At 39.6% G+C, this 23,125-nt stretch overlaps 2 protein-coding genes across 2 annotated transcripts; both read left to right on the forward strand.

Annotated features, from left to right (window-relative positions):
• The first annotated feature begins 381 nt into the window (after nt 1-381).
• LOC119412658 (deoxyribonuclease-1) lies at nt 382-9,796 on the forward strand. The gene is made up of 10 exons (XM_037679694.1): nt 382-445; nt 1,697-1,782; nt 1,872-1,966; nt 2,071-2,148; nt 2,299-2,411; nt 3,906-4,018; nt 6,373-6,527; nt 7,262-7,358; nt 7,479-7,572; nt 9,720-9,796. Exons 2-10 carry the CDS (start codon nt 1,702-1,704, stop codon nt 9,794-9,796), a joined length of 903 nt encoding a protein of 300 aa, XP_037535622.1. The 5' UTR covers nt 382-445; nt 1,697-1,701.
• A 1,886-nt stretch (nt 9,797-11,682) lies between these two features.
• On the forward strand, nt 11,683-22,033 carry LOC119412659 (keratin, type II cytoskeletal 8). Its single transcript, XM_037679695.1, has 10 exons — nt 11,683-12,157; nt 16,986-17,194; nt 17,270-17,330; nt 18,730-18,825; nt 19,175-19,339; nt 19,416-19,541; nt 19,605-19,748; nt 19,842-19,918; nt 21,588-21,634; nt 21,798-22,033. Exons 1-10 carry the CDS (start codon nt 11,846-11,848, stop codon nt 21,911-21,913), a joined length of 1,353 nt encoding a protein of 450 aa, XP_037535623.1. The 5' UTR covers nt 11,683-11,845; the 3' UTR covers nt 21,914-22,033.
• The last annotated feature ends 1,092 nt before the right edge of the window (nt 22,034-23,125 follow it).

A 23,125-nucleotide genomic window follows, 5' to 3' on the forward strand; every position in this document is an offset into this window, starting at 1 on the left:
ACATTTCATTAAGAAAAATGTAAGTTCTTTTTGTCACTTATTATGTGCAGTTTGACTTGCAGCTGCTTCTCTTCCTCTTTTTTTATTTACTTTTTCAAAATCTTCCTCTTTGAAACCACATCAGGAAGAAAGGAACTATCCAGTCCTGAGACACGTCCTCGTGACTGCTGCTCATCATTTGTGCACCACAACTCATTCATTTCAAATAATTTAGAAAGTGAAACAAATGTGATCGTAAACGGATGAATGAAGTGACGCCTGTGACGTTTGAGTCTGATCTCAAGTGGAGACCTGCAGGAAGTGTGCAGCTGACAGTGGGGGCTGGTGGGAGTGTTTTAGCTCATGTTCAGCTCTGATAAAAACACTTCCTGTTGTTTAACCAGTCCAGTTTGCTTCAGCCTCTGCTGACACTTGGACTGCTGCAGCTTTCAGCTCAACTACGGCTGTAAGTATTTCACTTCTACATTTTCCCTGATGATCATCAGTATTCCACAAACAGGAAACAAACAGTGAATTAATTCAGTTTACACTTTGCAGACTGAAATTTACTGCTGCAGATAAAATATCTTTATGCAAAACGTTTCTGCCCTTAAGCTGCTTTTTTTTTTTTTAAATAACGTTTAACACAATGAACCATGACGATGTTCAGTCAGCTGAAGTTTGGGTGCTTGTTACGCAGCTTTAACTTGAAAATAATTTTGTTTAAGTGTTCAAAAACTTAGATAACTTTGTAGACAATGAGTTTGTTTCTAAGGATTAAATTATTCAAACTAAGTAGCCACAAAAAAGGCATTTCTTTTCAAATAGTCCAGTAACTTTCCAACAAAGTTCAGTCAGTTTTTTGCTGAGACGTTTCATCCTTCATCCAACGGACTTCATCAATCCAAGTAACCACAACAAACTTAGCCCCACAAGCAGCACACCCACATAGTGGACCAACCAGTTTGCTGGTGATAAGATGGTGTCTGGGGCCCTCCGTCTCCTCTGAGGCAGCCATATAGTGGCTCAAAACATCAAAGTTCATGCTCAATAATCATTTCAAGACGGAGGACGAATCAGGATGAAGGACAAAACGTCTCAACAAAAGTAAAATAAATAAACCGTCCGGATGACCTGACTGAACTTTGTTGGATTTTCTGCCTGGATTATTGAGCACGAACCTTGATGTCCAGTCATTTTATTTTATCTGAACAAATACCTGGACGGAAATTAAAAACCAACAGGTTATTTACAAAAATAAATATTAGAAGACCTTCAGGAACCAATGCTAAAGACCATTTTAAAAAAGTAATCTGATTCCTTGAAAACAAAAGTTAAAAAAAAATGATCATTACTTTAAAACTTCTGTACGATGCTTTCATTTTCCATTTGATAATTTTATTGCTTTTTTTTTTTACTAGTGACCATGTTTAACCCTCCTGCTGTCCTTGTGTCAAAACCTCCTGAGGCCTTTGTCTTAAAACTGAGGCCTCAAGAGCCGTTTTGACCCAAGGACAGCAGCAGGGTTAGCAAAAGCGTTTTATTAATGTGAAACTGAAACAATCCACTGACCAAAGTGTGGCTATTTCTCAAATTCGTCACAGTCTGTCTGCTTCAGTGCCTTCTTATTAGTAATTTTCTTTTATTTGTAATATGAACTAAATGTTATTTTCATACTCATACTTTGTTATATTATCTTTTTCCCTCCTTAATGAAGTCAAAATGAAAGTAGCGGCCTTCAATGTGAAGAACCTGGGGCTTAAAAAAGTCTCAGACAGCTTCGTCTCCGATCATCTTATCCAGGCAATGATCGCTGATTTTTATCTATACACAACGTTTCAGCACAAAGTTTAACAATGAACCATTAAAACACAAAAATGTGTTTGTCTCAGATCATCTCTCGGTACAGCGTGGTGGTGATACTGGAGGTTGTGGATAAAGACAACAAAGCTAAGAAGATGCTGCTTGAGAAACTCAACAAAACTTCGTGAGTTTGAACTTTTTATCAACAAGAGAAGCTGAATTTTCTGTGAACATTCAGTCCGAGACAGAGACTCACAACTGCCATACATTTGACCGTTTTTATTTTAGGGAACATTCCTATGAAATGGCCTACAGCTCCAGTCTGGGTCGAGACACCTACAAGGAGCAGTTTGTTTATTTCTACAGGTTGGACTCGATTCATTCACTCTAATAAAGTCGGGGTTGTTGGTGATGGTAAATTATCGTCACAGTGACCGTAATGATCGGCGAAAAAAAAAAAAAAAAACTGTGTTCCTGCTGGAACAGAAATACACTTGTGACTTTTGTGCCTCTCAGAAGAGACGAGGTGGAGCTGGTGAAGAATTATCAGTACAAAGACAATCAGCCTGGAGACGAAGACGCTTTTGCCAGGGAGCCCTACATCCTGCACTTCAGGTGTCTCAACACAGGTGTGTTTCGATGTTTCGGGAACATTTTAAAATCAAGATCAATGCTTGAAAGTAAAGGTGTGTGCTATTTGTGCCCAACTCTTCTACCATCACAAGGAAGGCTCATCTATAACCTTTTGTAGATGGGAAGGGAAGTTCTGGCCTCCCTTCACTGGCTCCCAGTTCACTTCCAAATTAATTTTAAAATCCTTCTGCATGTTTTTAAATCTCTGAAACATTCTGCCCACTCCTTTCTTGCTGATCTGCTGCAGCCATATGTCCCACAGTGCTCTCTGAGGTCAGCAGACCAGATGCTTTCATTGGTTCCAGGGACTCGTTTTAATTTCAGAGGTTACAGGGCCTTCTCTGTTGCAGGTCCAAAACTGTGGAACGAGTTACCACTGCATGTCGGGCAGGCTCCCTCGCTTACTGTGTTTAAGTCTTGATTAAAAACTTACTTTTACTCCCTGGCTTTTGGCCCTGTACAAGTTGATTTTAACTCATTTGTATTCTATAATTTTAGCCATTTAGTTCTTATCTTTACCTATTTGGATCTATGTATTTAATCTGGTTTCCTTTACATATTTTGTTTTTACTGTACAGCACTTTGGTTGGCCTTGTTGTTGTTTTTAAGTGCTTTATAAATAAAGTGGTATGGTATGGGTATGGGATGGGATGGGATGAGATGGGATGGGATGTATGGGATGGGATGGGATGTATGGGATGGGATGGGATGGGATGGGATGGGATGGGATGGTATGGGATGGGATGTATGGGATGGGATGGGATGGTATGGGATGGGATGGTATGGGATGGGATGTATGGGATGGGATGGGATGTATGGGATGGTATGGTATGGTATGGGATGGGATGGGATGGGATGTCTGGGATGGGATGGGATGTATGGGATGGGATGGGATGGTACGGTATGCTCTGATATTCAAAATGTTAAAAGTAAAATATTTCTTTAAAGTATTTATTTCACAGGTGACTAAACCTTTATCTATGTACTGAAGTAGTTCAGCGTTGCTTTTGAGGTCTAGTCATGATGTTTAGGTCATTGTAAAATCTTGTAAACATTATTAGTTTTGTTTTTATGATAATAAAGTGTTGCAGATTTTATATAAATATATCCTAAATCTTTTTTTTTTTTAGCACAGGCCCTTATCATGATAACTCCCCTGTTATGCTAATTATGTGCTCACTTCAGTCAAAAATGTATTTTGCCTTTGTCTTTAATGTTTTAACATTCATCATTCCTTTCAATTGCATTATTCTAGTGTAATGAAAGTGCTCTAAAGGTTATGACTCCGTCATGTTGCAACAGAGAACAGTTCACATTTTAATCAAGTCTAAAAATGTTCTTCAGTCGCTGAGGCGTGAGTGAGACCAGCTTGGATATTTTCAGGTGGTGCATATTAGTATAAAAACATAATTGGGAAGTTGGATCAAGTACTCTGTTTCGGTGTGTTGAGCGTTTAGGATTCTGTTTCCTGTTTTTGTGTATCCATCCAGTTTTGAAGGACCTGGTTCTGATCCCAGTCCACACCAAGCCTGAGGACGCTAAGAAGGAAGTGGATGAGCTCTATGATGTGGTGGAGGAGATCAGGAAGGAATGGAAGATTGATGTAGGTTTTATAAAATCAGTCAAAATAATGTTCAAACTGATTGAATAAAACACTTTAGCTTAATGTCAGGTTAACTCAGAACAGATAAACTTCAGCCTCTGAGAGTTGCTGTGTTGTCAAAGGTTTTAAAGTTGTAGCTGAATTAATTTTTAATAACTCAAGTGATTCTCACACAGTTGTGTTACCTCACTTTGATTAAGCACATCATCCAGTATAAGGACAGTATTTCTCAAGCCAAATCCAGCTACTTCTCTGACATCATCAGTTCCAATGTTGGCAATTCAAAGACTTTGTTCTCTCTCCTTAACCATCTCCTAACTCATTACCCTCTCACATGGTTTCCACAGAATTTTGCAACTCTCTGATGTCTGTCTCAATGAAAAGATTCTTTCAATTCATAAACACCTTGGACCAAATACCGCCCCCAGCATCTATGTTGAACTCTCCCCTCCCTCCCTCCCTCCCTCCCTCTGTCTTCTCCCTCCCCTCTGCTGATGACATTGCTGACATTATCAGCAAGTCTAAGTCCCCATCCTGTCAACTTGATCCATTTCCCACAGTTCTTGTTAAATCCTGTCTCCCGTCTCTGCTCCCCATCATCACTAACATCATCCACTCCTCCCTAACCTCTGGCATTGTTCCCACAGCTTTCAAATCTGCAGCCATCACCCCCATCATCAAGAAACCAGGTCTTGACTTTACCAACTTCAGTAATCTTCGTCCGATCTCTAATCTGCCCTTTATTTCCAAAGTTCTTGAAAAAGCTGTTGCTAGTCAACTTCACTCTCACCTATCCAAAGATAACATTTATGAAGAGTTTCAATCTGGTTTTTACCCCCACCATAGCACCGAAACAGCTCTAATAAAAATAAATAATGACCTTCTTCTTGCTGCTGACTCTGCTCTTCTGTCTATCCTCATTCTACTGGATTTAAGTTCTGCCTTCGACACAATCTGTCATTCTATCCTCCTCAACAGACTAACCTCCATTGGCATCTCAGGTACTCCGTTAGACTGGTTCAAATCATACCTCTCTGACCACACTCAATTCATTCAGCTTAAATCCTTTCGTTCCCAGTCTTCCCCCGTCTCCACGGGTGTCCCCCAAGGCTCTGTCCTCAGACCCCTCCTCTTCATCATTTACCTCCTTCCTCTAGGTCACATCTTCCGCAAATTTGGTGTCCATTTTCACTGTTATGCTGATGACACACAGCTCTACTTGTCAACAAAACCAAACTCCACCCACCCACCCTCCATCCTCACCGACTGTCTCAATGAGCTAAATCATTGGTTTTCTAACAATTTCCTACAACCAAACAGTAACAAAACAGAAATCATTCTTGTCGGTACTAAAAACTCTATTTCAAAATCAGAACATCTTCTCATCCCCCTTAACAACTCTCTGCTATCCCCCTCGCCTCAGGTCAAGAGTCTTGGTGTCATCCTTGACACCACTCTCTCCTTCACTTCACACATCAACAACGTCACTCGGTCTGCCTATTTCCATCTCTGAAATATTAACCGTCTCCACCCTTCTCTCACACCCCGCTCCACAGAACATCCTTGTTCACAGTCTTGTGACTTCTCGGATTGACTACTGCAACTCCCTTCTTCATGGCCTCCCCAACAAATCTCTCCAGAAGCTGCAATTGGTCCAGAACTCAGCTGCCCGTGTCATCACTCAAACCTCCTCCTATAACCACATCACTCCTGTCCTGCAGCAGCTCCACTGGCTCCCGGTTAAATCACGCATCGTTTTCAAAATTCTTCTTCTCACTTTCAAAGCTATCCACAACCTTGCCCCTCCTTACCTGTCTGACCTCCTACACATCTCCATCCCCTCTCGCTCTCTCAGATCCTCCTCTTCACTACACCTCCATGTACCCTCTGCCCGCCTCTCCACCATGGGGAGCAGGGCCTTCACCTGCTCTGCTCCTCATCTCTGGAACTCTCTGCCCCCTGACTTAAGAAACACCACCTCTCTTTCTATATTCAAGACTGCTCTGAAAACACATCTCTTTAGACTCGCTTATCCTTAACTTTGCTGTATGTATTTTATATTCTTCATATATTTTATATTCTGTACGTATTTTATATTCTTTATGTATTTTATATTTCAATTTATTCCTGTTTATCTTTCACTGTGCTTGTTGTTTGTTTTTACACAATCTTTCTATGTTTCTTACTGTTAAGTGTCCATGGGTGTCCTGAAAGGCGCTTTTTAAATAAAATTATTATTATTATTAACTTAATGTGCTTTTATCTTTGGTTGGCTTTAGCCTTTTGTTAAATGATCTGACTTTCAACATTAATGACGACACACGTGCTTGAGACTCATGTTCTTTTCTTGGCAGAATATTATGATTTTAGGAGACTTCAATGCAGATGGTCGATATCTTTCAGAGAAGAAGAAAGGCTCACTGCGCATCTGCAGTGAACCTTTTCGGTGGCTGATCGACGACAGCGTCGACACAACAACCAGTAACTGCAACGACAACACCTACGACAGGCGAGTCACCTCTGTCACCACGCAGATTTACACCCTGTTTTAAAGAAAACCATTAAACTTTTAATTTCAGTTTGGTAATTTGGTGTAAAAAAAGGATTCATTTCATGTACCGGAAGGGGTTTGGGGTCTTGGTCGTGCATAACTTATTTTGGTCCAAGCTTTGGTTGTCAGACCTCATGTTTGCCACTAGAGTCCTTGGGTCTACAGTTCATGATCGACTCAATGACTGCAAGACGCCCAAACCTTCAGCCCTCCACCGCCGTGCTTCACAGGTGGTCTGAGGTGATCGTGCTGAAAGTGGTCAAACATGGTGTAGCCGAACATGCGCTTCCACTTTTCTTGCCAGCATGTGACGTGCTTTGTCATTTTTTTTAATTAACCTGTTTTCTTCCTCAACTCTGAGGAACTGATTATTTCAGCTAGTAAATAGTAATCATTAGAGAATGTTAGACCCAAAAAACATCCCAAGAGATGACCAAAACCTGCTTTTTTAGTATCAAATCCTGGTTTGTATTACAGTATGTCTGGATGCATGGAGGTTATTTTTTTTACACGACTGTACCTGCATGATCGAAGTTCAACTCTTCAAAGTAATAAGGAAACCAGAAGCATGATAACGTTTATTGTTCTAGTTAATAAACTGCCTTTTGTGAACATTGATTCTGTATTTTTAGAGCAGAAAATAAAAGTTTAGAATTGCACTGTTGACGATTTTTTTTATTTTCTGCAAACAGGATTGTGGTGTATGGAAGTGATATGCTGAAAGCCATCGTACCCAACTCTGCCAGGGCTTTGAACTTTCAGAAAGAGTTCAGTCTGACTGATAAAGACGTGAGATTCATTTGTTTTCTAGGTCTTTCTTTGTCTGACCATCAAAACTGGTTAAATGTTTTAATTTAAAAGAGATACTCAGTGTTGAAATTCATCATGCGTTTGTCTTTATTGTCCAAGGCTCTTCGAATCAGTGATCATTATCCTGTAGAGGTGGAGCTACAGGTGGAGCTGAAAACTAAACCGGAGTCAAAGACTAAAAGTCCAAACAAAGGTACTCTCTTACGTTGGAGTGCGGCTGGTTGATCAAAAAATATCCACCCAACCAGCCACTAGGGAGCACAAGCCAGTGTATCTCTTGTGCAGGTCCTAAGCCTGGGTAAATGGTGAGTGTTGTGTCAGGAATGGCATCCGATGGAAAACATTTTTGCCAAAACCATAATGCGAGTTCATCAAAGCGAAACCATACCGGATAGAAAAAGCATATGACAGAGTGCCAAGAGAGGAGGTGTGGTATTGCATGAGGAACTCTGGAGTGGCAGAAAAGTAAGTTAGACTGGTACAGGGCATGTGTTAGGACAGCAGGACAGTGGTGAGATGTGCTGTTGGATTGACAGACAGCTTCAAGGTGGAGGTGGGAGTGCATCAGAGATCTGCTCTGTTTGCTCTGGTGATGGACGACTAACAGATGAGGTCAGGCAGGAATCCCCGTGGACTATGATGTTTGCAAATGACATTGTGATCTGTGGTGAGAACAGGGAACAGGTGGAAGAGAACTTGGAGAGGTGGAGGTATGCACTTGAAAGAAGAGGAATGAAAGTCAGCTGTAGTAAGACAGAGTCCATGTGTGTGAATGAAAGGAAGGAGGTGGAACAGTGAGGCTACAAGGAGCAGAGGTCACAAAGTTGCAGGACTTCAAGTACTTGGGGTCCACTGTCCAGGAAAATGGAGAGGGAGGTAAAGAAGTGAAAAAGAGAGTCCAGGCAGGATGGAGTGGATGGAGAAAAGTTTCAGGGGTGATTTGTGACAAAAAAGGTGTCAGCAAAGGTCAAAGGAAAAGTTTACAAGACAGTGGTGAGACCAGCTATATTGTATGGTCTAGAGACTGTGGCATTGACAAAAAGACAGAAGAACTGGAACTAGCAGAAATGAAGATGCTAAGGTTCTCCTTAGCAGTGACAAGGATGGATAAGATTAGTAATGAGATCATCAGAGGTACAGCACAGGTTGAACAACTGGGAGATAAAGTTAGGGAAGCCAGACTGAGATGGTTTGGACATGTCAAGAGGAGGGACAGTGGGTATACTGGTAGAAGGATGTTAGAAATGCAGCTGCCAGGTAAAAGACAAAGAGGAGATATATGGATGCAGTTAGAGAGGACATGAAGGTGGTGGTACTGAGGCTGGAACCCTGAAGAGCAAAGAGATGATTAGAGTTCTTGTAGTCAAGTGTGATAATGTTATTGCTGGTCCTGCTTATGATGGAGATCAAGGTCAAACATGGGAAGAGCTGACCCAAATGGTTCCAGGAAAAGGAGGTGCACGTCTGAACAAAGGCAGACGTTCGGCAAGTGGTAGGAAGGTGTGGAGGCAGCTGAAGAGGCGCAGAGGAGCTCGAGGTCCACAGAGGAGGATTCATGAGACAGGAGGACATCACGGGTTAATCACTGGAGGTGCAGAGAGAATACAAAATCATTAATATTTGGTTTTAGACACGAATAAAAAGCTCAAACAAGATACTGTTGGCAGGTAGCGCTCCAGCGCTGGCTGAATGTCTTCTGCAGCCTTTTATGCTCCTCATGCTCATCAAGCTGATGATCCTCAGGTGCTGCTGGTTAGAGTCTGGCTGTGGGTGCTGGAGCTGCAGAGCAGAACTCCCACAGTACAGTAACTGGTGCATGGCTGCATTTAGCACGTGCCTTTGTTTACCTGCAGAAACAGCTGAAGCAACTGAAAACAGATCAGCCATGACGACTATAAATGCTGTTTACGTCGAAAATTAAAAAGTTACAACACTAAATTAATGTTTTGAAAAAGCTGCATGTGTTTTGAATCCTGGGCTCTGTCTTTATGGAACTACACCGCCCTGCTCGACCCCCGATGATTCTCCAGGTGTGCCGTGCTTGTTTACCTACGCAGATTATGGTCAGCTTAATCAGTCACGTGACTCGAGCTTCCACACGGTGCTTTGTTTACGCTGAGTGCGTTCCCGCATTCCAGACACGTATATCAATATTTACTGAAACCTACTGGAGTAAACTCCTTCAAACTGCACAGTTTCATATTCAGGATCACTTTGTCATGTTCTCTATTTGCAATGAGTGCCATTAGTCTTGATCTCCGTTATCTTAATAACAACTTGAACTGAACCGAATTTGAGCGTATTAATCGTTGTCTTCAATCTGTTTCTGTGAACTAACAGGACCCCAGAAGAATGCAGGAGCTAAAAGGAAGCCAGAACAAAACTCTGAAGCCAAGACGTCAGCAAAGAGAAGATAATACGTTCAACAAACGGCTTCTATGAATAATGTTGTAAAGTTAACCTAACAAAAAGCAACTCTTTACTTTTTTAATTTTTTTTTTTTTACTATTTTAATAAGATAAATTTAATCTTTGCATGAAAATCTGTGATTGTTCACAGACTAAAAATATGTTGAAGTTTTTTAGGTGTTTTGTTTCCTCAACAATGCAACATCTGGAGCCAGAACTCATCCTCAAGATCCGTCCGTCCATCTGTCCATCCATCCATCCATCCATTATCTTTACCCGCTTCTTCCTATTCAGGTCACTGTTCCCCTTATCCAGCAGTCACGGTGATTTATATAAATTTGTATAAAAATAAACGTAATAAGAAAATCTGACCTAAAATTCAATTCACTTGTTTTTGTTAAGCTTTAATCCACTGTGGACAAACTTTAGCTCAGACACTGTTTTTGTCTGTCTTCATGTTAAACGTGCTCAGTATGTAACAACAAACATTAAACGGTTTAAAAAAGAAAATTCCTTTTTGTAATTTGTTTTTTTTTTGGTACTGAAAAACGGTTAATTGTCATCAAATAAATTATAATAGATAACTCAAATTTTTAGTTAAACATTAACTCTATGTAAATACACCATACTGTATATTAACATAGATAAGGATAAATTCAATCCATTGATCCATCCAACCATCCATTCTTCCATCCGTCGGTTTATCCATCCATCCATTCATCCATCCATCCAACAGTCCATCAATACAACATCCATTCATCCATCCATCCATCCATCCAAGCATCCATCCATAGAATCATCCATCCAACCATCCGTCCATCCAACTGTCCAACTATCCATCCATCCAACTATTAATTCATCCATCCATCCGTGCATTCATCCAAGCACCTGTCCATCCATCCAACCATCCATTCATCCATCCATCCAACCATCCATCCAACCATCTGTCCAACTATCCATCCATCCAACTATTCATTCATCCATCCATCCATGCATTCATCCAAGCACCTGTCCATCCATCCAACCATCCATTCATCCATCCATCCAACAGTTCATCCATCCAACCATTCATTAATCCATTCATCCAATTGTCCATCCATCTAACCATCCATTCATCCATCCAACTGTCCATCCATCCAACATCCATTCATCCATCCATCCAAGCATCCATCCATACAACCATCCATTCATCCATCCAACCATCCAACCATCTGTCCAACTATCCATCCAACCATCCATCCATTGGTGCATTCATCCAAACATCTGTCCATCCATCCATCTGTCCAACCATTCATCCAACATCCATCCATCCATTTATCCAACTGTCCATCCATTCAGCCTCCCAAGCTTTGGTCTCAGAGTAAGCATATTATTTTATTATACGTTAAAAAGCTCAATTTAAATGCTCTAATCTTGTCAGTTTAATGCAACAATGAAACCTGACTGTGAAATTATTGCTGTTGAAGTGCTGCATGGAGCCATTGTGCTCGTTTGCAACATAATCTGTGAGGTCTTTCTAGACACAAATCAGTATGAAATATGACTAAAAACTGAGTTCAGGTTGTTCAGACAAATTTACCAGCCTGAAGCAAGACAAGGAAAAAGGAACATCAGGTCTTTTGTCTCCTGGAGTTTGGAGTTTTATGTCCAGATCCGTTGCAGTTAATGTAACTCAGAAGTGATAGAAAAGTTTGATTTTTCTTATAACTGGGGGCTGAAATTCAACTTTTAACCGTCAGTGAAACCCAAAACAGACATTTGTTTTACATTAAGCCTGAGAAACATTAGATACCTGATGTAAAGGTTCTGTGGTGCTCCACTTTCTCCCCTCCTCTTGTTACTCCCCCCTGGGGGAGCTTTAAAGGGTCAGAAGACACCTGAGACACCTCATTGTGGACCTGCTGCACTTGTTGCTCCGCTGTCGTTCACTAACTTTGCTTCCAGATCTTTCACTAATTTTTCCATTTTCTTCATCGTCTCACATTTTTATTGTCTTTGCACATCTTTTCCTCATCTCTTCCTCTTTCCCCCCACTACGCTCCTGTCTCCTGCTGCACCATGAGTCTGAGTCGAACCAAGAGGATCAGCTCCAGTAACTCGGTCCGGAGCAGCAGCGGCTCCAGGAGGGTCAGCAGCTTTAGTCCAGGCCAGGGGGGCTTCAGCGGCATCTCTCTGAGCAGTGGCTCTCTGTACGCCGGCACCAACGGGTACCACCAGGGTCTGGGGGCCTCGCTCACGTCCCTGTCGGTCAACAAGAGCCTGCTGGCCCCCCTGAACCTGGAGATCGACCCCAACCTGTCCATGAGCCGAGCCCACGAGAAGGAGCAGATCAAGAGCCTCAACAACCGCTTCGCAACCTTCATTGATAAGGTAAAAAAAAATGGAGCTTATAAGAATAACATGTGGTTTGATAATAATCAAAAAGACAATTATAGATATATTTATCTTTTGAACTGTTGACTCAAACAACAAATAAAAATAACAACAAATAAAAAGTCACAAAACTAAGGTCTTTTTCTTCTATTTTTTTTTTCTTGTTAAGGGACAACTGCAACTTGATTTATTTTTTGAGTTTGAAAAAAAAAGCTTCACAGCTTTCAAAACTTCATGGATTTGTTTTTAATGCCTTTTTTTTCTTCCTTAAAAAGACCAAACAAGTAATCAAAAAGTTCTGCTTCCTTCATCAAAGTGTCTTAGGTTTGAGAAAAGCAAACAGAAATGTTTGTATTCCCTTTGGTAATAAGAAGTCTAAAGAAACTGTGATTATTTATCCTGAAGCGGGGGATGTGCTCGCCAAAGTTCATGCTCATTAATCCAGGTTTTAATTAATCCAGCTCATCTGGACGGCTTCTTTTGTTGCTGAAACGTTTCGTCCTTCATCCAAAGGACTTCTTCAGTCTAAGGAGCCACAAACAAACTGAACCAACACTGGAATAAATTTAGAATAAAGAAAAACAGTAAATAGACTCAGTCATCCAGGTAAATTCTTTTTAACCATTTTGGCCTGGTTGTCCTCGGGCTGGTTCGATGAGTAGTAAGCCGCCATTTTGTCTATAACAGTTGATTGTTGTGCACTGATGATCGATTGTTTTAGACTGATGGTCCTCCTTTTTGCATGTACAAAGCCAGTTTTCTGGGAAATCCACAGCAGACTGGTTTGAAACACGCCAAGAAGGTGCTATTTATACGACAGGTCCTGTTGGCAGGCCTCAGGCTGAAGAAGTCTTTCGGATGAAAGACGAAACGTTTTCTTCCAAACAAGAATCTGTCCAGAGTTGATTTAACTTTTTTCATATTTAGAATAAATTACACTTAAAGCATTGATTACAGGTAACAATTTTATAAATTTTAAGTCGTTTAAAAACTGATACCTAATAAAAAAAAACTAAAACTGTTGAAAAGTAAAAGTAAAGGCTTTCCATTCCTTGAAGTCATGCATGTGTGACTGAGATGATTCAGGATGAGAGCTGATGGAGGTTTAGTCATTTTGGTTGAACTTATCTGGTTAACATGAGGTATGAGGCTCAGCGTTTGTTCTGTATCAGTTAGCTCTCAGATGGTTTGCTGAGAGTGACTCTCAGCTACCACCAGATCAAACTTTAGCTTAATCAGAGTCAGAGATTCTTTATTGTCATTCGCAGCGAAATTATGTACACAGGGTCCCAGTTACATCCAACAATAAAATGTAAAAGAAAAACAATGATAACATCCAAGATGTGAACTAAGAAAAACATAAAAATACACTAATAATTAATGTTAAATTAGCTAAATTATAGACATTTTTAAGGACAGCCATCTTGAAAAGTGTTGTCTCCAAAAGTTAATCAGCTGTACCGCCAGTGATTACTTTCTGAGAGACTCCATCCACTGGTCTAAGAGATATTTTACTAACAATACAGACAAACAAACCCGCACATATCCAGTCTTGGTCAAAAATATGTTAAGTAATAGTTTGTTTAACTGAAGACACATAAAAAAAAACCAACAACAACAAATGTTACCGAGCTTTTTGTTTCTTTGTGGTTCTAAAATGTAAAAGTTGTCAGTGAACGTCAGCAGGGTCCTCGCTGAGGGTCCTGAGGAGTGCAGGGGAGCGTTTCCCACAGATGGAGGAACCGACTCTGCGATATCGCCGGACATCGATACCCTTGTCAGGGAACATGTCTGCTTTCTCACGGAGTGGGTAACGCTCTGACAAAGGAGGCTTTGTCCACGTGTCACATCAGCAGAGATTCTTCATCAGCAAAACTGTGACAAAAAGATGCTCGGGAGGAAGAAGACCGGATGGTTGGAACAACCGCAATAAGATCAGATTCTATTTGGTGTGTTTTATGTCTGTGGCTCCTCCTAATCCCAAATAATTTATGGAAATTACAAATACACACCAATTAAAAGCTCAGGAGAATAAATGCCTTTATTCATAAAGAAGGTGTCACTGACTGGGTTTACGAGGTAAAAACAATGTCTGGTGGTGTATTTAATGTGATGTTCAACACTCCAAAAGATTAAAACACATTATATCAGTTTTAGTTAATAGATTACTGTCTTTGAAAGGCCTTCTTATTATTATACATACAATTAAACACCAACTTTAAAATGTTTTTGGAAGCACTGAGAGGAGCTGGAGCTTTTTCGTGTTTTACAACAAGATATTTTCAATCAAAAAGTGATTAAATTTTAAAAGTCCCTCATTTATATTACAAAATAAGAAAGAAAAAATATGTATAAAGTCGTTTGTTCCTGTACAAGAGCTCCAATTACATGAGATTAGTAGAATATTAGCTGAATTTCTTTTGAAAAATCTTGATTTGTTTTGTTTATTATGTATCAATTGAACACGGATAATAATGAAAAAGTGCTATAAAGACATACGATATATTATTTGAGCTAAAACCAACACAACGTTGCAACAATTACGAAATATAATTAGACTCGGTGAAAGTTAAAAGAAAACAATTTTTAATTCAGTTCCTGTAATCGTCAACGAATGCTGGAATATTCAGAAATCTTTCTATTTAAATTTAAAAACTAAAAGTTGTGAGGTGTCTGCAGCATCTTCATCCTTAGATGGTTCTGTTTCATTCTGAAACGTTGTCCCCGGAGCTTTGGGTCCCAGAAAAGCTGAAACATCCACCCAGGCTTCTAAAATATCAGCAACGGTTATTTCTCCGTCTTCACATCATAATTTTGATTTAATTCTATGAAGAAGCAAAAAAGCCCAAACGTCTTGTACAAACATGAGGATAAAGAAAAGTTGTCTGCAGTAATCTGATGCTCTCGGCCTCTCCTGATGAAATATTAAAGGCCAGATTCTCTCATGCAGAGAAGCAATTAGCCCTCAGACAAAGTTCTTCTTGTTGCAGGACGGTGACCCGAATGAAAGTGGAAACTGTAACAGAATGTAATGGCGTTTATTAACACGGCTTATTGCAGAAGTGGTCTTTAAAAAAATAATTTAAAACCCTGAAAGGAAGGAATCCACCTGGGATTTAAAGATCCACGTCCTGCTCTGATGGAGAGGGACATTTAAGCTTTCTGTCCCATTTCCATCCCATTGACTTGTAACCCGATAGATCCGGTCCGAACCGACGGTGCCTCGGGGCTCCGAACAGAACCCGTGCTTTGTAAACTCGGCTGCAGGCGGGAAACCCGAGCTGCAGAACCAGTTCTGAGCTTCTGAGCTCTGCGTGTCAAAAGATGGATTCATTCTTTGTAGCAACACACTTTTACAGAATCTGCTTGTTTGATTTCAGTGACTTATGAAGATTTTCAACCTCATGGGTGTCTAAAAACAAATGAATAATCTACTAAACATTATCATCTGTCTTAACCCGTGAGCTTCTGGTGTAGCTTTGGATCTGAACAGCAGCAGCAGGTTTCCTGTTGGAAAAACTTCTTCTTTTTATTGTAACTAGAGAAACTGATGCCGAGAGCTGGAATGAGCTAAAGAACCTGAAACTGAGTTGTTAAAACTAAACACAACTTTACCAGGCAGACGCTAGCTAACAAAGAAGCCAAGAGTTACTTTACCTGAAAGTAACAAAGTACTAATTAAAAGTTGAAAGTAGCAAAAGGCTAGCTAAAACTAAAAGTAGCACAATAGATCTAAAAGCTCAAAGTAACATTTTTCATTTAACCTTTATTTATACAGGTAGTCTCATTGAGTCACGAGAACTCGTTTTCAAGAGAGACCTGCTGGTGGGGGTTAAGGGCCTTGCTCATGGGCCCAGAGTGGGGCGAATGAGGGTGGAGGCAGGTGTGGGTGTTTCACCTTTTCCACCCACATTTTGATGTTGACGGTACCGGGGGTTGCACCTACGACTTTCCGATCACAGGCCCATCTTCTCTAAGCTCTGCGCCACCACTTCCCCAACATAAAGCTATTTAAAAGCTAAAAGTAGCTAAATGCTAGCAAAGTGTTCAAAGTAGCCGAAGGCTAACTGAAAGCTAAAAGAAGCAAAAGATTAATGAAATACTAAAAGGTTAAAAGTATGTTTTAGCAACTGTTCTGCTACTTTTAGATTTGATATAGACTTTTGCTAATTTTAGCTTCTAGCTAGTCTTTTGCAACTTTTAGCTATTGTTTTGTTTCTTTCAGCTAGTTTTTTTTTCTAGTTTTATGTTTCAGCAATTAGTGTTTTATTTTTTGTCTTTTAGCTAGCACTTTGTTTAATTAGCTTTCAGCTAGTTTTTTCTTTGTTTGTTTTTATTTAGCTAAAGTGCTGCTTCTTTTAGCCTTTAGCTGGTGTTTTGTTTGTTTTAGTTTTTAGCTATGATTCCCGTTCTTTCTCCTTTTAGCTATTGTTTTGTTTCTTTCAGCTAGTTTTTTTTTCTAGTTTTATCTTTCAGCAATTAGTGTTTTATTTTTTGTCTTTTAGCTAGCACTTTGTTTAATTAGCTTTCAGCTAGTTTTTTTGTTTGTTTGTTTGTTTTTATTATGTTACCTTTAGCTAAAGTGCTGCTTCTTTTAGCCTTTAGCTGGTGTTTTGTTTGTTTTAGTTTTTAGCTATGATTCCAGTTCGTTCTCCTTTTAGCTGTTGCTCAGCTCCTCAGCTTCAGCTTCGTCTGGAAACATCAAACTCCTTCAGTCACACTTTGAACAGAAAATGTCTCTTCTTTGTTTTGTTTGTTTGTTAGGAGGACAAACTGTTTATTTAAATTCAGTTTTCACACGACCCTTTCTTCCTGCCTTGTCCAGGTGCGCTACCTGGAGCAGCAGAACAAAATGCTCGAGACCAAGTTGGACCTGCTGCAGGGTCAGGGGGTCACCCGGTCCAACGTGGAGCCCCTGTTCGAGGCCTACATGGCGGGTCTGAGGCGTCAGATGGACCTGGTCAACAACGACAAGACCAAGCTGGACGGGGAGCTGAGGAACATGCAGGGCTTGGTGGAGGACTACAAACACAAGTAAAGCAGAACCCTCTGGAGTTCTGTAACATCAAGTCTTACAGTCGTTTCACAGATGATCTTTTTCTTCCACAGATACGAGGACGAGATAAACAAGAGAAACAACTTGGAGAACGACTTTGTTATCCTGAAGAAGGTCAGACTTGTTCACTTATATTCAGCCCAGCAGGCGTGGTGTGTAAAAGGAACCAAACTATTGTCCGCTCTTATTGTACTGTGTCACAATTCCTATAGCATATAATCTATAAAGATGTGGGGATTTCTCATGTTGGATTAAATGACAGCAGCCTGATTTTTTTACATTAATGATTGTAAAACTGAAGGATATAGATTATTGTGCTGTAAATTCTTAAATAAACGTTTATTTCAGGGCCTGAAACAAAACCATCTCTCTATGAGCTGCTTTGGCTGTTGCTATGATCAAAACGTTTGTTTTTTTTCATGCTCCTTTATTTATAATAAACTAAATCCTGCCCATTTTTATTCTTTATGAGTATTTCCTGCGAACTGGAAATATTTTATGAGTTATTTAAGTGTTTATAAAACAACAGATAGACCTATCCTATGTGAGTAATAGACGTAAATAATGTAAATTTAGCTTTGAGTCACATTAATAAATAAAATAAATTGTAAATAAAGTTTTGCTTATGTTACTATAGGACCATCCACAAAAATCCTAATTAGTGATAGCACAAACCTTTCACACTAAGTCTTGTAATCCTTAAAGAAAAGCATATCATCCACTCAATTTAAGCCATTTTCGTCAATTTCATGCACGATCTTCCAAGTTATTCATAGTGTTTTGCAAATGATGCTCTGCTACTACATTTAGCTCAAACTCTGCATAGTTACAGCAACTGTTGTGTTGAATAATGTTGATTTTCTGAGGCAGCCATCTTTAATTGAACTGGCTATTGACTTGTTAATTACCGGCACGTTATGAAAGTTTGTTCAAAAATGGTTCATGAGATATTTGGCTAAAAGTACAACATGCACACACAACAAAAACATTATTGCTTCATACCTTTGGTGGCAGTTCAACATATTGTTTTAAGTACAGCACGCCCATATAAATGAGTTTTTAACTTCACTTTACTTCCACGTTGGGTTTCACTCCCAGCTGTGGTTTATAAATAGAATCTGCTGCTCGGGTTTTAAAGTTAAAGCTTCAAATATTTTGATTTTCTCTCCCACATTCCTTCAATTTTGATTCCTAAACTTCAGATAAACCCAGTGTGGGCTCTTCTTTCTTGTACCCAACAAACTCAAGCTTATTAACATTATTTGTGTGAACTGTCTAATGAACATTTTCTTCTCTGTGCGAAAGTTTAGGGGGGTTTATGTTTTCTCATTCTGTGGTATAACTTCAAACGTTTAGCTACAACTGTAACTTAAATAAAAATCCATGCACATAAACAACAACCAGAATATGTATTTGCAGTTTGTATTGCTCAATGCATTACATCATGTTGTACGTAAATGATTTGATTTAATGTAAAATACAGGCTCAGTGACTCAGAGTTGTGTGTTGTCAGGACGTTGACTCGGCGTACCTGGTCAAGGCAGATCTCGAGGACAAGGTCGGAGCCCTGACTGATGAAATCAACTTCCTGCGCAGCGCCTACGAGGAGGTACGGCGTGATTTGTTTAGCATGTTTTAACTTCTTCCTGTGTGCCTGTTTCCCCCTCTGTTTAGTAACTTTCAGGTAACTTCAAGATCAAATTGTTCCTTTGAGATTGAACATAATGTTATTTTCAAGGTTTGAGCAAAACAAATGAGATCTTAATCTAAAACTCTGGCATGAAACCTGGCGGGTAATATGCATTTCTTCAAGTTATGGTGAGCCCGTTATGTACAGGGTTTGTCTTGTTTACTCTTTAATGTTTAGATTTTAGTTCTAAATCCTCAGATTATGATTTGCATTTGGCTTTAAGCTTGTGGGCCAAATATTTCCACTTTGGTTGTATTTCCTCCACCAGGAGCTGCGTGAGCTGCAGGCCAGCATCAAAGACACCTCAGTGGTGGTCCAGATGGACAACAGCCGAAGCCTCAACATGGAGCAGATTGTAGCTGAAGTCAAGGCTCAGTACGAGGACATTGCAGCTCGCAGCCGAGAGGAGGCAGAGGCCTGGTACAAGAACAAGGTAAGTACATATTATTATCCATTCACAGACGTGGACTGAAGCTGCAAATATAATCGTGGACTTTTTTTGCTTACAGTTTGACCAAATGTCCGTGCAAGCCAGCCAGTTCGGAGATGAGCTCCGCATCGTGAAGGGCGAGGTGGCCGAGGTCAACCGGCTGATCAGCCGCCTGCAGAGCGAGATCGAGGCCGTGAAAGCACAGGTACAAGCAAACCTTTGTGGGACATGACTCACATCCTGTGCTGACTGTTTCTTGTCTCATCAGCGCGCCAGTCTGGAGAACCAGCTGGCTGAAGCTGAGGAGCGTGGAGAGATGGCCGTGAAAGAAGCCAAAGCCCGAACCAGAGACTTGGAGGACGCTCTGCAGAGAGCCAAACAGGACATGGCCAGACAGCTGAGAGAATACCAGGTCAGTGAGGAAAAATCACACGTGGAAGGATGAACGACTTGAAAATGGCTAAAGGTAAACCAGGTAAAATACTCTTGTTGTCCTCCTCTACAGGACCTGATGAACCTGAAACTGGCTCTGGACATTGAGATTGCCACCTACAGAAAACTGCTGGAAGGAGAGGAGGACAGGTAGGACAGGAGAGGAGGGTGAAGGGCATAAAATTGTTTCTCTCTGATGCTCACCACAGCAGAAAGTCCAGAGAACCCAACCAAACCCAAAACAGCTAGAGAAATTACATTTTATCTGAAAGCCAAACGTGGAAATAGGCTAGCTCAAAGCTAAAGTAGCAAAAGATAGTTAAAGCTAATAATAGCAAAAGGATGGGTAAAAGTAGCAGCATGGTAGCAAAACGCTAAAAGCTGCTAAATAAGGTTAATAAATGAGGCAGGACAATAAACGAAAGCCAAAAGAAGCAAACAGATAGTGGAAAGCTCAAAAAGCAGAACAATAGCTGAAAGGTAAGTGTTATGTTCTGTTGGTAGTAGAACCCAAAGTGCAAGCAGAGCGGGGAACTCGGGAAAAATAAGGAATTAGTTTATTAAATGAAAACAAAAGGCTGGCATGGCAACAAAAACTTACTCAACATGGAGACATGGAGGAAAACAGGACATGAATCTGACTCTGACTCTGACTCTGACATGAGTCTTCACAGGACAATGCACGACAGCTCAGTGGTTAGCACTGTTGCTTCACAGCAAGAAGGTCCTGGGTTCAATCCCTATTTTGGACCTGGGGTCTTTCTGTGTGGAGTTTGCACGTTCTTCTCGTGCTTTTGTGGGTTTTCTCCAGGTACTCTGGTTTCCTCCCACAGAACAAAAACATGCATGTTAGTCTGCTTCAGGCCCAGACCTCCCTTGCACAGAGATCTATGATCTCAATGGGATTTGCCTGGTTAAATAAAGGTTAATAAATAAATAAATAAATAAATAAACATAAAGACGCAGAATTAAATACCAAACACCAACAACAGATGATAAGAGACACCTGGGGAAAAGACAATTAGGAACAGGTGGGAACAGCAGGAGCTGACACACTGGGAACACAAATCCTCACAAAAGTAGAATAACACGAGCTAAAAGCAGCATCAAATTAGCAAACAGCTAAAAGTACAAAAAGGCTAACTTAAAGTAGTAAACAGCCAACGTAGCTAAATGCTAAAGCCAAGCTACAATTAGTAAAAGATTAGCTAAATACTATTGTATCAGAAGAAAACAAAAATAAAGTGTAGGCAGAAACAGATTTCTAACAGAACAATATATTTGAATGAATTGATCTCTATGCATTTCAATGTGGAAAATATATTATATAAATTATAAAGCCTTACCAAAACCAACAGTCACATCATCCATCTCCTGAACGAGCTGAAAGTTTTAATAAATTCATTAATAAAATAGCGCAAAATATAACTTTTACTTAATAACTTTATTGTCCTTCAAAATTGTGCAGTGCGCCATGAAAAACTGAATGAGATTTTGTAAATAAAATATACAGAAATGCAAAAGCAGTATGGGAAAAGGCTGAATCAGTATTCACAAAATAGTGGATTTTATAAACTTAGTTTAAAAATTATTATTTCAGGTATCTGTTTATGGAGTTACCTTAAAGTAAATAAAAGTTTAACTGCCTGGAATGAACAATTTGTCAGCAATTATCCTGATAAATATGACAAAAGATCACATTTCCCACATAATGGGAACAATTATCAAGCTGTAAACCAGGATGATGTTTGTTAATTCCACTGGGGGGAAGTGAAGAACAACCAAAATACATTTATATTTTTATTTTTGTTCTTTTCAGGCTTGGCCAGCAGTCCGTCCTCCACATTCAGGCCATCTCTAACTACAGTAAGTAATCCAAAGGACAAAACAACACATGGCTTTAAAACTTAAACTTTCATCTTCTGAATAGTTAAGAAAGTTCATTTATATTGGATTTATATATATATATATATATATATATATATATATATTTAAGTTGTTGATTTTTTTAATTTATCCTTATTTACAGGTGCTAAAAGTACTAACGGCCACCACCACAGCAGCAGCAGCAGCAGCTCTCTTGCTCCGAAACTGCTGATAAAAACCATCGAGACCAGAGATAACTCCAGATACAGCACCCACTAAGAGTGAACGCGCTCATTGTTTCTCTTTGTTTTGTTTTTACCATTTATCTCTAAATGTTTCAGACTGCATGAAGGGCTTTGAATCACTTCTCCATAGAATATTTGAGATTTTCAGTCAAATAACCATAGAAATTAAAATAAAATAATTACTGGGAACTGTTCAACCAGTGTGTTTTAGTAGCTCGTTATGTTTTCAACATAATCTGACTTAGGTCTAACTCGGTCGTGTGCAAATCTGCTGTTTTACTTTATGTTTAACCTGTGGTAGGATTTTTAGAATATTCCAAACGATTTAGAAAGTTTTATGTTTGTTTCTGTAATAATTATGTTGTGAAAATTAACTTTTTGTCTTCTGAGCAGATTTTATGCTGTTATTAAAATACACTAGATTAAACATAGATATAATCATGGGTGTAACGTTCTTTTAGAATGCCTGTTAATTCAAAAATAAAATAGACTTGAGCAAAAGGTTAAGTGTTTTTATTTGCCTGAAATGACTCAGTCCATTAAACTTTCTTCAATCATAAACAGTTGAACACTTTGGATACAATGCTATTTGTTTTTGTGTACTCGCAAATAAAAATAGATGCTGCAATAATGATATTATTACAGTCATGTTGGTAATACAGTGCTACTGTTTGAAGCGCTGTTTCACAGTAGAGGCAGACAAGAATAACTGATGTCAAAGTCATAAAGACAAGTAAAAAATGTAAAATTGAAATCTAACACAATTTTGTGAATGGCTGTCAACTACTATGTGCAAAAATCTCCAATAAGACTGAAAACATTCAACATAGCAATGTCCATAGCACTGTTTGGTATGAAGAAGTGAGACGATTCTGGTATTACTCTGATTTGATGAGTAAAGCGTGCAGATGAATGTGCTTTGTTTACATTGAGTGCCTACCCACATTTTACAATTGCATTAAATAAATCTGTAAAATTACCATTTCAAACTGCACCCCATACCATACCAATTTATTTATAAAGCACTTTAAACAGTGACAAAGCACACCAAAGTGCTGTACAGGGACAAACAGAACAAGCACACAGCAACAGATTACATAACAGGACACCAAAAAGTAGAAACCAACAGAAACGATAATGGATAACAACAACAACCGCAACATGACCAACACAGTGTGATGCACACAGACTCAGCACAGATCACACAGTGCAGAAAGCCAGGGAATAAAAGTGTGTTTTTAAGCGA

Source organism: Nematolebias whitei, chromosome 7, assembly GCF_014905685.2.
Source record: "Nematolebias whitei isolate Nwh7 chromosome 7, NemWhi1, whole genome shotgun sequence".
In the NCBI taxonomy this organism is placed as follows: domain Eukaryota; kingdom Metazoa; phylum Chordata; class Actinopteri; order Cyprinodontiformes; family Rivulidae; genus Nematolebias; species Nematolebias whitei.

What these genes read in the sequence shown, in the direction of transcription:
- LOC119412659 (XM_037679695.1), top strand. Translation starts at nt 11,846, where the DNA reads ATGAGTCTGAGTCGAACCAAGAGGATCAGCTCCAGTAACTCGGTCCGG. An exon ending in GTGGAGGACTACAAACACAA is followed by an intron (nt 17,195 to 17,269) that starts GTAAAGCAGAAC and finishes TTTCTTCCACAG; the next exon opens with ATACGAGGACGAGATAAACA. An exon ending in TGCGCAGCGCCTACGAGGAG is followed by an intron (nt 18,826 to 19,174) that starts GTACGGCGTGAT and finishes TTCCTCCACCAG; the next exon opens with GAGCTGCGTGAGCTGCAGGC.
- LOC119412658 (XM_037679694.1), top strand. Translation starts at nt 1,702, where the DNA reads ATGAAAGTAGCGGCCTTCAATGTGAAGAACCTGGGGCTTAAAAAAGTC. An exon ending in GAGAAACTCAACAAAACTTC is followed by an intron (nt 1,967 to 2,070) that starts GTGAGTTTGAAC and finishes TTTTTATTTTAG; the next exon opens with GGAACATTCCTATGAAATGG. An exon ending in AACGACAACACCTACGACAG is followed by an intron (nt 6,528 to 7,261) that starts GCGAGTCACCTC and finishes TTCTGCAAACAG; the next exon opens with GATTGTGGTGTATGGAAGTG.